General features: G+C 42.8%; 1 protein-coding gene across 1 annotated transcript in view; it reads right to left on the bottom strand.

The window, feature by feature from the left end:
* LOC136390940 (Golgi pH regulator) overlaps positions 1-14,427 on the bottom strand; it is a 75,189-nt gene extending 60,762 nt beyond the window's left edge. The window contains exons 1-2 of the mRNA XM_066362101.1: positions 14,224-14,427; positions 3,344-3,403 (exon numbers count right to left, since the gene is read on the bottom strand). Of these exons, the coding sequence (XP_066218198.1) occupies positions 3,344-3,403; positions 14,224-14,265 (102 nt within the window). The 5' untranslated portion in view covers positions 14,266-14,427. The remainder of the gene's footprint in view (positions 1-3,343; positions 3,404-14,223) is intronic.
* Between the last annotated feature and the right edge of the window lie 1,137 nt (positions 14,428-15,564).

A 15,564-nucleotide genomic window follows, 5' to 3' on the forward strand; every position in this document is an offset into this window, starting at 1 on the left:
CCAATTGTGGAAAGGTGCTGAAGTTTGTTACTCATTAGTAGAGAAGCAGCTGGCAGCTGTGTATGCTGCCCTCCTGGCAACTGAGAGTATTACAACCACAACACCAGTTACAGTCAAAACAACATACCCTATAGCTGGATGGGTGAGAGATTGGGCAACTAAACCACGTAGTGGTATGGCCCAAATGTCTACCCTGTCCAAGTGGGGTGCCTATCTGCAACAACGCTGTGCTCTTAGCACCAGCCCATTGAGGGCAGAACTGCAGGAAGTCTTGGGTCCAGTCACCTATGCGACTTTAGAGTCAGGTGCAACTGGGGCTCAGGAGGCAGAACCTGAGGTCAGTCCCTACCAGGAGGGGCGGGTGCCCATCCCCGAAGATGCCTGGTATACTGATGGTTCCAGCAGGGGCCAACCTGCCAAATGGACGGCTATCGCCTTCCATCCGGCCACTGAGACTATTTGGATGGACACGGGTACAGGCCAAAGCAGCCAATGGGCAGAATTAAGAGCTGTTTGGCTAGTTGCCCATAATGAACCTTCACCTCTGGTGATCTGTACTGACAGTTGGGCTGTCTATCGTGGACTGACCCTTTGGATTGCTACTTGGCACATTAACCAGTGGATGGTAATGCACCGTCCATTATGGGGTCAGGCCATGTGGCAGGACTTATGGGAAATAGGACACCAGAAGCAGGTGACAGTATATCATGTCACAGGGCATGCCCCTCTAGCCCATCCTGGGAATGATGAGGCAGATACGTTGGCAAGGGTGCGATGGTTAGAGACTGCACCTGCAGGTGATGTGGCACAGTGGCTCCACCGGCGCCTGCTCCATGCAGGACAGAAAACTATGTGGGCTACGGTTAAGGCTTGGAACTTGCCTGTGTCCTATGCAGAGGTACTTGCAGCCTGTGAGCAATGTGCAGTATGTTCCAAGGAACACCCTCGGAGACCACTGGTGTCACCTGGACAGATCCAGAGGGGTCATGTCCCACTGACACGATGGCAGATAGACATCATTGGACCCTTACCAAAGTCAGAAGGGTACCAGTATGCAGTCACTTGTGTAGATACTGCCACCGGGCTGCTTGCTGCTTACCCCGCTCGTAACCCTGACCAGAGGGCAGTCATACAGGCTCTGGACCGCCTGAGTGCTGCATACGGGCGACCGCTGGTCCTTGAAAGTGACAATGGTACCCACTTCACTGGTTCAACGGTGAGGCAATGGGCTCAAAAGCTGGGGGTGGACTGGAAGTACCATGTTCCCTACCACCCCCAGGCTGCTGGTATCATTGAGCGTTATAATGGACTCTTAAAGCAGGGACTGCGACAGGAGGGGGGCACCGGCTCTCTTACTGGATGGACACGCCGCTTATGGACAGTACTTCGGATTTTGAATGAGCGACCTCGACGGGGAAGCCCAGCTCCAGTAGAGGCCCTCCTGCATCGGACAGCTGCCCCTATTCAGTTGCAGATACGCACCAAGGACATTTTACTCAAGCCAGGTTTCGGACAGCAGGGCAACGTGCTCTTGCCTGCTCCAACAGCCCTTCTTAAAGGACAACGGCTTCAATGGACTTGGCCCTGGACTGTACAGGCCCCCCATCTGAGATGGGTGGCCTTGTTGGCACCATGGGGAAAGGGGTTAGAGGTGGACCTCCAGTTAACTGCTTGGGCAACCAGCACCTGGCCACCTAAGGTAGAAGTGTATTATCCCTTGAGTGCTCAAGGGGACAGCATTTTGAAGGGCACCTTTGTAATTTCTTTATGGCCAATAATGAGTTCCCCTATTTTACTACACATAGAACCAGCAGATGCTGGTGTATTGGCCAATAAGGTTTGGTATGCCCGCTCAGGGCGGCCTCTGGTGCCAGCTACGGTGCTGTCTGCAGACAAAACTCTGGCCTGTATTCTGCCAGAGGGAAAAGATTTGCCTCTCTTGGTGCCACTGACAGCTCTCTCATTTCGCCCATAGTTTTTGATCTGTTAATCCTATTGCTGTAGTTGGTACTATTTCTGTTTATGCAATGTATCCTACTCCTTGCACAGTGACCATCATGGAAGATGCCTGTGGTTTAGATTGTAAAGCGAGCAAAAGGGGTGGAATGTTGGTCAAATAAGTTTGTAAATGTGATATATATGTTTGCTCGCTTGTGACTTATATTGGGTGTGGGGGACAGGCTATAAGCAGGCCAGGTCGTTGTAGCCTAAGGTTTGGTTTTGGGACTAAGCTTTTCCCCACACCCTTGAATGATTGTATTATCTGGGTGGTGCACTCTCATGAGGAATCCAATTATGCCTTGGATGGGTGACTTTGTATCGGAGACTTCCTTGTTTGTATATTGGATTAAGGGATTTTGGTTTTCTACACTATAAAGTGGGACAGACCAGGAGCTTGGACACACAGTTCCTGCTATCACAATTGCAGGGGCTTCCCTGATCCCTTGCCCTTCATGGGAAGAGCTGGTTTTCTGCTTTTCCCTTGTCTTCTTTTGTGGTTTGCCTGTCTTGGTGAGACACCAATAAATAGGATGGCCCCCCGTCCTCTGACTCCGCCATTTCTTTATCGTCTGCCCGAATCCAATGGGAACCTGCATGTGAATGGCCACGATGGCGGCTCCTGGCCTTACACACACTGACAATAAAAATGACAGATTTACATATATATAGGTTAGAGCTAAAAGGGTTTCTTCAATACTCTGTAGACCTTGGATCAGTTCTGGACTACTCCAACAGGCCTTTAAATTTAAAGTATTGAGCAGAACAGAAGCTCTAGAACCCCGGGCTCTTTCAGACGGCAGCACAATCTCACTAGGGAAGTTTAATGGAGAATATCCTAGAAATGACTCCAAAGCAGTCTATAACCATTGAGCTCTACTAACTGATTTGGATTAACTAGAAAAAATCCAGTCAAGTCTGGCATTTTTCTGAATTTAATACTTAAGATAAGAAACAGACCAGCCTTAGGATTTTGGTATTAATTTAGGATGTAAGATTGGTTATTAACATTGAAGATCAGATACCCAAATAAACAGAAATATTTATGAGACATTGTATGTTAAATTATTTCCCAAAGAACTATTTATTATTGGTGAGCATACTAACCAAGGCATGACATTACCTGTTTCTGGTTTCTTGGCTATGTACATTACTTGCTTTAAAAAAAAAATCAACTAAGCCTAATCATATTTTCCAAGTTAAGAATTATATAGGATTCATTTGACAAACACTTCCTCTCTTCAAGTTAACATGACCTTTCTTTCCTGGAAGTATTCTTTTTGTCCCACTTTAAAATAATTTAAATTCATACTGTATTAGCATCATCAGAATGATCTTTTCTTACCTCATAGTCCTTAAACAGTTGGCGCATGAAGAAAAGCCACCCAAATCCAAAGAAAAGTATCTAAAGGAAAAAGAAGATAGAAAGTCAATAAGCATAATCTTTTGATAAATGCTTTATACAGAGTGTTTTATGATAAAAGGTCTGCTAACTAGATAGTTTATTTCAGACATTAAAGATGAGATCTACTCATCTAAGATCTATTTAAAGCCCTTAACATCAGGAGTATACATTGACATACTCTTTAATTTTTGAAATTATACATGCTTTATAAAGTGTTTTAAGTTAGGCAAAAATTAAAGCATAAATATTTTTTTATCTTAATGATAATCATTTTATGAGCCAGAGAAGTTAGCAAATAAAAAAAGAATCAGTGAAACTTGCTTTCTCACTGATGATCTCTGTTTGCAAGTATTTAAAAAAGCAAAACAACTTCATGGTAAAGAAGTTAAGATTAAATAAAGGGGAAAATAGAAAGAGTGATATTTTTTATGTTTTTTCCTTCATGGGGCTTTCTTAGCTTCTCTACTGTTGGTCAAATAAGTTTGTAAATGTGATATATATGTTTGCTCGCTTGTGACTTATATTGGGTGTGGGGGACAGGCTATAAGCAGGCCAGGTCGTTGTAGCCTAAGGTTTGGTTTTGGGACTAAGCTTTTCCCCACACCCTTGAATGATTGTATTATCTGGGTGGTGCACTCTCATGAGGAATCCAATTATGCCTTGGATAAGTGACTTTGTATCAGAGACTTCCTTGTTTGTATATTGGATTAAGGGATTTTGGTTTTCTACACTATAAAGTGGGACAGACCAGGAGCTTGGACACACAGTTCCTGCTATCACAATTGCAGGGGCTTCCCTGATCCCTTGCCCTTCATGGGAAGAGCTGGTTTTCTGCTTTTCCCTTGTCTTCTTTTGTGGTTTGCCTGTCTTGGTGAGACACCAATAAATAGGATGGCCCCCCGTCGTCTGACTCCGCCATTTCTTTATCGTCTGCCCGAATCCAATGGGAACCTGCATGTGAATGGCCACGATGGCGGCTCCTGGCCTTACATCTACCATCCCACCTAATCCATATAAGTGGTTTCTGTCTCAGTGTAAAACCATGAGACTGCATGATACAACTTTTTCTTTTCTTTTCTTTTTTTTTTTTTGAGAGAGAGAGGAAGGGAGAGAGATGAGCGAGAAGCATCAACTCAGAGTTGCGGCACTTTAGTTGTTTACTCATTGCTTTCTAATACATGACTTCACCGGGGGACTCCAACCCAGCCAGTGACCCGTCCTCGCTCAAGCCAGAGACCTTTGGGCTCAAGCAGGCAACCATGGGGTTTCAAACCTGGGCCCTCAGTGTCCAGGGTTGACGTTCTATCCACTTAGTTACCACCTGGTCAGGTTGCATGATACAACTTTGTCAGTTTTGGTTCAAACTGACATCAGAGACAGTAATCACATGACAGTTCTACTCAATGTTCTAAAGCTGGTTTGTTTTTACACTCTGGCACAACTCTTTTCTTATATTGGCTAGGAACTTTATTGAATAAGATTCTTTATGCCTTCCCACTGACTTGAGGAGCAAGTGTCAACTTTTGAGCACACTTTAGCACTGACTCCTCCTCTTGCTGTTTGCCTCCTATCCACCAAACTCATACTTTCAGCCACATGGAACTGACCTTGGTTCTTTAGATACAGCATTGTTTTATATCAAGACCTTTGAAGCTATTGTCTTTTTTTTTTTTTTTTTTTGTATTTTTCTGAAGCTGGAAACGGGGACGCAGTCAGACAGACTCCCGCATGCACCCGACCGGGATCCACCTGGCATGCCCACCAGGGGGCGATGCTCTGCCCATCCAGGGCATCACTCTGTCGCGACCAGAGCCACTGTAGCGCCTGGGGCAGAGGCCGAGGAGCCATCCCCAGCGCCCGGGCCATCTTTTTGCTCCAATGGAGCCTCGGCTGCGGGAGGGGAAGAGAGAGACAGAGAGGAAGGAGAGGGGGAGGGGTGGAGAAGCAGATGGGTGCCTCTCCTGTGTGCCCTGGCCGGGAGTCCGCACGCCAGGCTGACGCTCTACCACTGAACCAACTGGCCAGGGCCGAAGCTATTGTCCTTTAACAGGAACTTCTCTCCAGTCCCTCCCTACTTATCCTACAGTTCTCTTTCTTTTTTTTGTATTTTTCTGAAGTTGGAAACGGGGAGGCAGTCAGACAGACTTCCGCATGCGCCCGACCGGGATCCACCCGGCATGCCCACCAGGGAGCAATGCTCTGCTCATCTGGGGCGTCGCTCTGTTGCAACCAGAGCCACTCTAGCGCCTGAGGCAGAGGCCATAGAGCCATCCCCAGCGCCTGGGCCATCTTTGCTCCAATGGAACCTTGGCTGCAGGAGGGGAAGAGAGAGACAGAGAGGAAGGAGAGGGGGAGGGGTGGAGAAGCAGATGGGCACTTCTCCTGTGTGCCCTGGCCGAGAATCGAACCCGGGACTCCCGCACGCCAGGCCGACGCTCTACCACTGAGCCAACCGGCCAGGGCCTATCCTACAGTTCTTAACATAGCTCTGAAAGGCCTTCTCTGACCTTCCAAATAAAGATAAGCTGCTCTTTTTATACAATCCCTATTCTACCCTATTTCCCTTATCAAAGCACTTACCACACACTTTTTTAATGTCTAATTTAACTACATACATTTTACTCAATATCCTTTTATGATAAAAACTCTCAACAAGACATCAGAACACCAAACTAAAAAGAATATGCACAGTAAGAGAATTATCAACAAAATGAAAAGACAACCTACTGAATGGGATATTTGCAAATGACAAATTCAATAAGACGTTAATATCCAAAGTATATAAGAAACTCATACAATACCAAAAACTCTCCAAAACATGATAAAAAATGGGCAGAGGACTTGAATAGACATTCCTCCCAAAAGAACATACAGATGGCCAACAAACATATGAAACCATGCTCAATTCGCTAATCATCAGAGAAATGCAAATTAAAAATACAATAAGGTATCACTTTATACCTGTCAGAATGGCTATCAACAATAAATCAACAGAAAATGCTGATGAGGATGTGAATAAAAGGGAACCTTAGTGGCCCTGGCTGGTGGTTCAGTGGATTGGCCTGGCATATGGATGTTCTGGGTTTGATTCCCAGTCAGGGCACACAGGAGAAGCAACCTCTGCTTCTTACCCCCTCCCTCTCCACCTTCTCTCCTTTCCCTCCCACAGCCAGCTTGATTGGTTAAGAGTATGGCCAGGCACTGAGGATAGCTGGGTTGGTCTGAACGCATCAGCCTTAGGCGCTAAAAATAATTCAGTACTTGAGCACTGGTCCCAGACGGGATTCCTGGGTGAATCCCCATCTCAACGCATGTGGGAGTCTGTCACATTATCTCCCCTCCTCTCACCTAAAATAAAAGATTAAAAATAAAAAAAGAAAAAGAAAAGGGAACCCTCATGCACTATTGGTAAGATTGAAATTGGTGCAGACACTATGAAAAACAGTATCGAGATGCCTCAGAAAATAAAAATAGAGCTGCCTAACAGTCTAACCAAAGAAAAGAAAAATACTAATTCTAAAAGATACAAGCACCCCTATGTTCACTGTAGCACTACTAGTTATAGCCAAAATACAAAGGTAACCCAGGTACCCATCGATAGATAAATGGATCAAGACAATGTGTCACATACACACATAGAGAAATATTACTCAGCAATAAAAAGAATGAAATCTTGCCATTTGCAACAACATGGAAGGACCTAGAGGGTATTAGGCTAAGTGAAAAAAGTTAGACAGAAAGGCAAATACAGTATGATTCCACTTACATGTGGAATGTAAACAAAACAAAACAGAAAGATACCCATAGATATCGAGAACAAGCTGATGGCTGCCAAAGGGAAGGAAGGAGGGGATGAGAGAAATAAAAAAAAATTCAAACATTAATGATAAAGTTGTATATAAGCTAAATAAAAAATATGAAAAAAATGTGCTGGGTGTGCACTAAGTACCCAATAAATGTTGCTTGTTAATATTCTTGCTACTTTTACTCAGGAATATTGAGGCACAAGTTTGAACAGGGATAGGGGGAGCAAAAATAAAGCTATAAAAAATTTCAGCGATCTACAAATTTACTAGAAAAAACACAGAAGACTAAAGGCAAGGATTAAATTTTTTAAAATGTAGAGCCACACCTGAAACAACTTTAGATATTAGTAAAAATAAGCTGTGACAACTTAGAAATAATGACACTAATAAATGCATGGATGAAGAGAAGGGGAGAGAAGATATGAAATAGCTTAAATGTACTGATTAATTTATCTTTATAACCTGAGTCCAAAGGATATTAAAACCAAAGTCTATTAATAGATGTAAAAGTATAACCGGAAATAAATATGCTACATTATTGATTTACTGATCTTAGTCTGATAAACTATAAAATAGAGCAAAATAAGAATGTATTAACAAACTAAGCTTTTTACTTTTCTAGTGAGAGAGAGAGACAGACAGACAGACAGGGACAGACAAACAGGAAGGGAGAGAGATGAGAAGTATCAACTTTGTTGTTGTGGCACCTTAGTGGCCTATTGCTCAAGCTGGCGACCTTACGGTTTTGAACCTGGGTCCTCAGCGGAATGGAACAAGTAGCTGATTAAAGCCAAGGGGGGAAAAATGATTCAGTGAGCTGAGGGTGTTCATAAACTCATGGGATTGGCAATATGCACAACTGCATAATTTTCTACATTAGCCCTCATGCCCTGAAATAGGAGAAGACAAATTACAGCAGTGATTCAAGTGTGGAGTTTTGTATGCAGGAAAAGAAACAAGAGGGTATGAGATCCCTGGTCAGGGCACATACAGGAACAGATGGATGTTTCTGTCTCTCTCTTTCTCCCTTCTCTCTAAAGAGGGTATGAGAAAGTAGCTTGGATCTATGAATCCAGAGTGAGAAGAAAAGGAGAGGGGTAAACAGATAAAGAGAAAATACCCCTCGGCTAACCAGGACACCCTTTACCTACCATAAATCATTATCAGAGGAGACATTTAAATTCAGAGTATAGAGCCATGTTTATATGACTTACGAAGTCATGACTGAAGTTGGAGAAGTTAGACATTCAGGACTGGGAGTGGTATGATGAAGATAATAATAATAGAAACAATATATATATATCACCAAGATCACCCTGAAATGAAACTTTAAACAAGGAAAACAAAACAACTGAAAATGATAATATATGAGAAAATGGGAAATGGAAGAAAAAGAGAAAAATCTATACCTTTGCTATTCCATTTTGGGCTTCTTTCACATTGACAGAAAAGCTTAAGACCTTCACACAATTAATACAAAAAAAAGGAACTGGAGAATTTATTAAGTCTAAGATAAATACAAATTCTGTTAAAATTATAGAGACTCTAAAACAAGCAGAAGGAAAAAGCATTTTCAAACAGTTTTGCAAATAAAAGGTGCATAGCTTCTTTTTCAAAAGAGAGAGTTAATACTTTTAAAATTGTACAGTCTTGACCTTGGGACTTAGATGTACTTTGGAGCTGATATAAGTCTTATGACTGTATAGAGGGTTCAAAACATGAGTTAGATAATAGTTGATTCTTATTAAAAAAAATAACTCCTACATTGAAAATTAGACACAGATAAAAAAAAAAAAAGCCAGCAATGGCAAGACAGGTATTAAAAAACCCGACTGAAAAAGATGTCTTTCTTGGATCATTTATTTACCCTTTTATTCATTTAACAAATATTTATTAGTGCCTAATATGTGTCAGATATTAGGAAGAGAATGGTGAACAAGAGAACATGAACACTGCTCTGAAGGAGTTTATAATCTATGGAGGAGATAGACAAGTAATCACATAACAGTGTGATAATGTAATTATATTATAGTAATGTTATGAGGGAAGTGGGCGAAGGGTACTATCGAAAGATGTTTAGGGACATCTAATTCAGTCTGGGAGAGGTTTCTTGGACGTTCGTGCTGAAATCTGAATAAGCCAGGAGAAAGACGTGGAGGGGTATGGGTAACGGTCCAGAAAGAGAGAACAAACTGTGGAAATCTGAAAGTTAAGGAAGTAGAAGGCTAGAGTATAAAGTGAAGTGAAAAATGATGAGAGCATCTTGGCCAAATAGCTCAGCTGGTTAGAGCAGTGATGGGCAAACCGCGGCTCACAAGCCACATGTGGCTCAATCAGATTGAGGACGTTTTTAGCAAAGGCCAGTTTAGGAGGACCCTAATTAAGTTAATAACAATGTACCTACCTATATAGTTTAAGTTTAAAAAATTTGCCTCTCAAAAGAAATTTCAATCGTTGTACTGTTGATATTTGGCTCTGCTGACTAACGAGTTTGCAGAGCACTGGGTTAGAGCATTGTCCCAATATGCAAAGGTCACAGGTTTGATCTCTGGTTAGGATACTTATAGGAACAGATAGATGTTGCTGTTCCTCTCTCTCTCTTTCTCAAATCAATAAATTAAAAAGAAAAAGAGAAAAAAAGTGAGAGCCAAGACTGAAGAGGTCAGAGCTGGGTCTTTTAAAAGACCCTATACCATATTAAGAATTTGAACTTTATACTGTGACATGGTGAACATTTCAAGATGTTACCTGAGGCCGACCAGCTTCAATATATGAGCTCTGATTTCAGATTTTATTTCAAAGGAATCTTTCACTTCTTATAAAACAGGAAAAATGAGTGACAGGTGTTTCTAAAGTAACCACACCTCTCTGGACAAGTGCTTTTTAGTAAGTAAATAGTCACTAGGTCTCTACTCTGTGCCAGCAGCTGATCTAGATGCTAAGGACTACAGCAGAGAAGAAGAAAGAGAATATCCTGGATCTCACATCTAACAAAAACACAAACACGAATGCTAACTATCAGAATGGGAAACTACGAAGACAATCCCATTTACAATTGCATCAAGAAACAAAACAAAACTAAACAAAAAACAGTCTGACTAGTGGTGGTGCAGTGGATACAGTGCTGACCTGGGACCTTAGGGTCACAGGGTTTGAAACCCTGAGGTTGCCAGCTTGACCGTGGGCACACCAGCTTGAGAGCAAGGTCACTCGCTTGAGTGCAGGATCAGTCACATGATCCCATGGTCGCTAGCTTGAGCAAGGGTCACTGGCTTTGCTGGAGTCCCCTGGCCAAGGCATGTAGGAGAAGCAATTAATGAACAACTAAAGTGCTTCTACTATGAGTTGATGCTTCTCACCTCTCTCCCTTCCTGTCTCTCTCTCTCTTGCAAAAACAAACAAACAAACAAACAAACCTAGGAATAAATTTAACCCAGGATATAAAAGATCTGTACTTGCAAAATTATAAGACACTGAAGAAACTGAAGAAGATACAGATAAATGGAAGCATACACCATGTTCATGGGTAGGAAGAATTAACATCATTAAAATGTCTGTACTACCCGAAGCAATCTAAATTCAATGCAATTCTTATCCAAATACCATTAGCGCATTTCACAGAACTAGAAAAAATATTCCAAAATTTATATGGAAACACTAAAAACCCTAAATAGCCACAGCAATCCTGAGAAAGAATAACAAACTTGGAGGAATCATGCTACCTGATATCAAACTATACTACAAGGTCACAGTAGTACTGGTATAAAACAGACATATAGATCAATGGAACAGACTAGAAAGCCCAGAAATAAACCTGTGTCTTTATGGTCAACTAATATTTGACAAAGGAGGCAAAATGATACAATGGGATAAAGATTGTCTATTCAGTAAATGATGTTGGGAAAACTGGACAGATACATGCAAAAAAATAAAAATGAAACTAGACTACCTTCTTACACTATACATGAAAATAAATTAAAAATGGATTAAATACTTAAATGTTAGACATGAAACCGTAGAAATCCTAGAAGAAAACATAGGCAGTAAATTCTTAGGTGTTTTTCGTATAACTATGTTTCCTGAAGAAACACAGGAACCCTAAAGGGAAACAAAAGAAAAAATAAACATATACAGGGGGTCCTTGGGTTATGACAGTCTCAACACATGATATTTTGAGTTTACAATGCTCACTCCCATAAAAACTTAAAATATTGCCTGACCAGGCAGTGCTGCAGTGGACAGAGCATTGGGCTGGGACGTGGAGGACCCAGGTTCAAAATCCCGAGGTAGCCAGCTTGAAGCCCAAGGTCGCTGGCTTGAGCCCAAGGTTGCTGGCTTGAGCAAGGGGTCACTCACTCTGCTGTAGATCCCCGGTCAAGGCACATATGAGAAAGCAATCAATGGACAAGCAATCAACGAACAACTAAGATGCTGTAACGAAGAATTGATGCTTCTCATCTCTCTCCCTTCCTGTCTATTAGTCCCTATCTGTCCCTCTCTCTCTGTCTCTATCAAAAACAAACAAACAAACAAAAAACCCCAAAACTTAAAATACTGACACGTGGGTGTTTTGGCTTTTGCCATTAGTGTCATATGGACTACGTGGGCTAACTAGTTTGGTTGCGTGCGGTGGAAGAATATGCAGTACAATATATTTATGTTCTTTTCTCTTTTCTGTGGCTTAGTTGTGTTTTTATGTTCTAGATTATGATTTTACGACTGTGTTAGGATAGGTAAGTGACTTAGGCTAGGGTGTGTTTTGACTTATACCAAAATTCAGGTTGTGTCACTGTCATAGGAATGGAATGGTGTTATAACCCGAGGACCCCCTGTAATGAAAAGTCAACCCACAGAATGGGAGGACATATTCACCAATGATACATCTGATAAGGGGTCAATATCCTAAAATTATGAAGAACTTATGAAACTCAACACCAAAAAAGAACAAACATTCCATTAAAAAATGGGAAAAGGACCCGAATAGATACTTCTCCAAAGAGAACATACAGATGGCCAAAAGACATATAAAAACATGCTCTTGTCATTAATCATTAAAGAAATGCAAATTAAAAACCACAATGAGATATTCACTTCACACCTGTCAGAGTGACTATCATCAATAAACCCACAAGCAACAAGTGTCAACAAGAATATACACAAAAGGGAACTCTTGTGCACTATTGGTGAGAATGCAGATCACTGCAGCCAGTATGGAAAACAGTATGGTGTTACCTAGAAATAATTAGAAATGGAACTGCATTATGACCCAGTGATTCCACTTCTGGAAATATATCTGAAGAAATCTGAACCACTAATTTGATAGAATACATGCATGTCTATATTTATGGTAGTGTTACTTACAATAGCCAATATTTGGAAGCAGCTCAAGTGTCCATCAGTAGATGACTGGGAAAAAAAGCTGTGGTAAGTAGTACTACACAATGGAATACTACTTGGCCATGAAAAAGGAAATCTTACCATTTGAGAAAGCATGGATGGACCTGGAGAGCATTATGCTAAGTGAAATAAGCCAGTCAGAGAAAAACAAGCACCATATGATTTCACTCCTATGTGGAATCTAATGAACAAAATAAACTAATAAATAAAATAGAAACAGACATACAGATAAATAACAGACTTGACACTTGTGAGAGGGGAGGAAGGTCAAGGGGCTGGATGAAAATGTTGAAGGGATTAAGCAAAAAACCACAAACAAACAAACAACAAACTATACAAACAAAAACTCATAGACACACTCAACAGTATGGTTATTACCAGAGAAAAAGAGGGTTGGGAGGAGGTAAAATAGGGTATAGGAGGAATAACTGGTGATGGAAGAAGATTTGACTTAGTGTGGTGAACACACAATACAGATGATGTAGTATAGAATTGCATACCTGAAATGTATATAATTTTCTTAACCAACGCCATCCCAATACATTCAATAAAAAAGTAAAAAAAGATAAGAAAAAGCCCTTTAAATTATTGGAAAAAGGAAGAGGGGGAGATCTGAGCTTCTCCAAATATTAAGGGTTGGCCAACAAATATTATTGAGTGCTTGCACTCGAGAGAGGATGCAGTTATGAACAAGACAGGTTCTCAAGGGGGTGGAAAGAGACTTTGCATGGGGCATTGGGTGGGGGGGCAAGATACGGTGGGTAAAGGATGTTATATTGAGTGGCAGTCAACACATAACTTTTAAAATGACAGGTTCTCAAAAAATTCCAAGAAATACATAAATTTTTATCAGGGTTCTGATAAATGCTACTTAGAAAATAGAGTAACTCAGTGAATGACATCGTAAAAGAGGCTCACTAGACGAAGCTTCTATATATCTGGGACAGTCATTGTTTTACTTATGCTTGCCCCTCAGAGTTTTATATACGGTAATGATAGATAAAAGTTCATCGAGGGTACGAATGAATGAAGGTGACCAATCAGGAAGAAAGGAGGGTCAGAAAAAGATCCGAAAAGCATGGCAGCAAAGAGAGGATAAAGAATGGTGCGTTAGTGCACGAACGAAACCTTACACTTTGAAGATCTTTCAGTGACAGCGGCAAATTCCTCCACACCCAGATTCAGCAAAGCCCCCTCCTGCCCCCAGGAGCCAGCCCGGATTGGCCTGCCCGCGCGCTCCGAACCCGGAACCACACTCTTCCCCAATTCAGGGGTTAGGGCGCAGTCCAGAAGCTTCGGGGCTCTTTGGGGACCGCTCCCCTTTCTCGAGGCACTGGCTCTGAGCACTGAGGCCACCTGACCCCTTCCTAAAGTGGACAGGAAAGCGGGCGAGTTGGGTGGGAGTGCAGACTGCCGCAGGACGCATCCCGACGACAAGAGCGGAGAGAACAAGACGAAGCAAATTCCATACCCTCCCTGAGTTCCGGGAACGGATGAGGCGGGAGCAGGCGGTGAGCAAGGAGAGCGAGACAAGGGCCAGCCGCATAGCTGAGGTCGCGAGAAGACAATTCGGAAAAGTGAGGCTGAGGACTGCCGGGGCGGGAGGCAGTGGCTCACCTGGGAGGTAATCATGATGCTGGAGTCTATGAGGAAACTCATGGCGAGGTATAGGGAGAGCTCGTGCCTCCACTTCCCATTCCCGGAGGCCACAGCAACCCGGGCTGTCGGGTCCCTTACACAGGTGGCTTTCGCCCGAGCGCCACCGCTGGGACCCGGGATTGAGAGCCCGACGCCATCAAGCTGCGCCCTAGCCAGCCAATCAGCGACAGCACCCAATGCTTCTCCTCCCGCTAGGAGTGGGCGGGGCAGACGGGAGTCGCCTAGGAGCTGAGGCGCGGGGGTGGGGCCAGGGAGACATCCTGGAGGCGGGGCCTAATTAGAGGCCGCCTGGCTAAAAGGGGAGGGATAGACTGCAAGACAGTATTTCAACTTCTGAGGCTGAAGGCTTAATGCACTGCTATGGGGCTTATCCTTTCTCACCTGGGTTCTAGCTAGTGCTTGTAGTCCCTGAAGTCTTAGTCCTAGAAGCTGGCTCCAGCTGAGGGCAACCACTCAGTGTGGGAGTGGCTGCAATCAAAGCTGCTGTAAATATCTAGAAGTGTAGCCGTGAGTGAACCTGGCAGCTAGATCCTGAGTAGTTCCTGAGTAATGGTTAGACAATTGAGTAATTGAGAGTCACAAATTTATTACACACTGGGAAGGTGTCTCTCTTTCTTGGTATTGAACTCTGCCATTCTAAGCAGCTAAAATTACCTATCAGATGTTCGATCTCTGATCCAGAAGGCCAGGGAGCAGTGGAGGTAGTGCTACTATGGAAAAAGTCGTAAACCAGAGAATTTTGTGTCCCTGGCTACATTTATCAGGAAAGCAGCTATACACTCGAGGCATTTAGCTATGAGTTAGAACTCATCTAACTGAGATTCAAGGTCATATGATAGTGTAGCATGCTGGGAGAGTCTATCAAAACAAACAGCTTACCTTGGTAGCTGACTTGGGTGTGTAGTGGGGGTCAGGGTCTCGGTGAACCCAGTGTAGCAGACAAGGTATGCAATTCCACTAGCCCCAGGAATGTGCAAGGCTTTGAATGACACCATTCAGAACTTTCCCTACTATAACGCCTGTGTCCAGGCCAAGGACAGGTCTGGGTGACCCAGTGAACTTTTCCCTGCTTTCATTGTCTCTAGAAACCTTCACACTAGATTAATGTCCAATTGACTCTTCTCTCAAAGCAGGTCGCTTTCCTGGTGGTGGTAGACTTTGTCACCAAAATGGTTTGTCCTCCTTTCCCTATCCTTGGTACTACTCTCCCAATCTACTCTAATTACTGCTATCCTATTTTATAGTGAGATCTTCTGCTTCCTCCTCCAAGAACTGTCAAACCGCCTGGGCTCTGACTGA

Source organism: Saccopteryx leptura, chromosome 2 (genome assembly GCF_036850995.1).
Source record: "Saccopteryx leptura isolate mSacLep1 chromosome 2, mSacLep1_pri_phased_curated, whole genome shotgun sequence".
Taxonomy (NCBI): domain Eukaryota; kingdom Metazoa; phylum Chordata; class Mammalia; order Chiroptera; family Emballonuridae; genus Saccopteryx; species Saccopteryx leptura.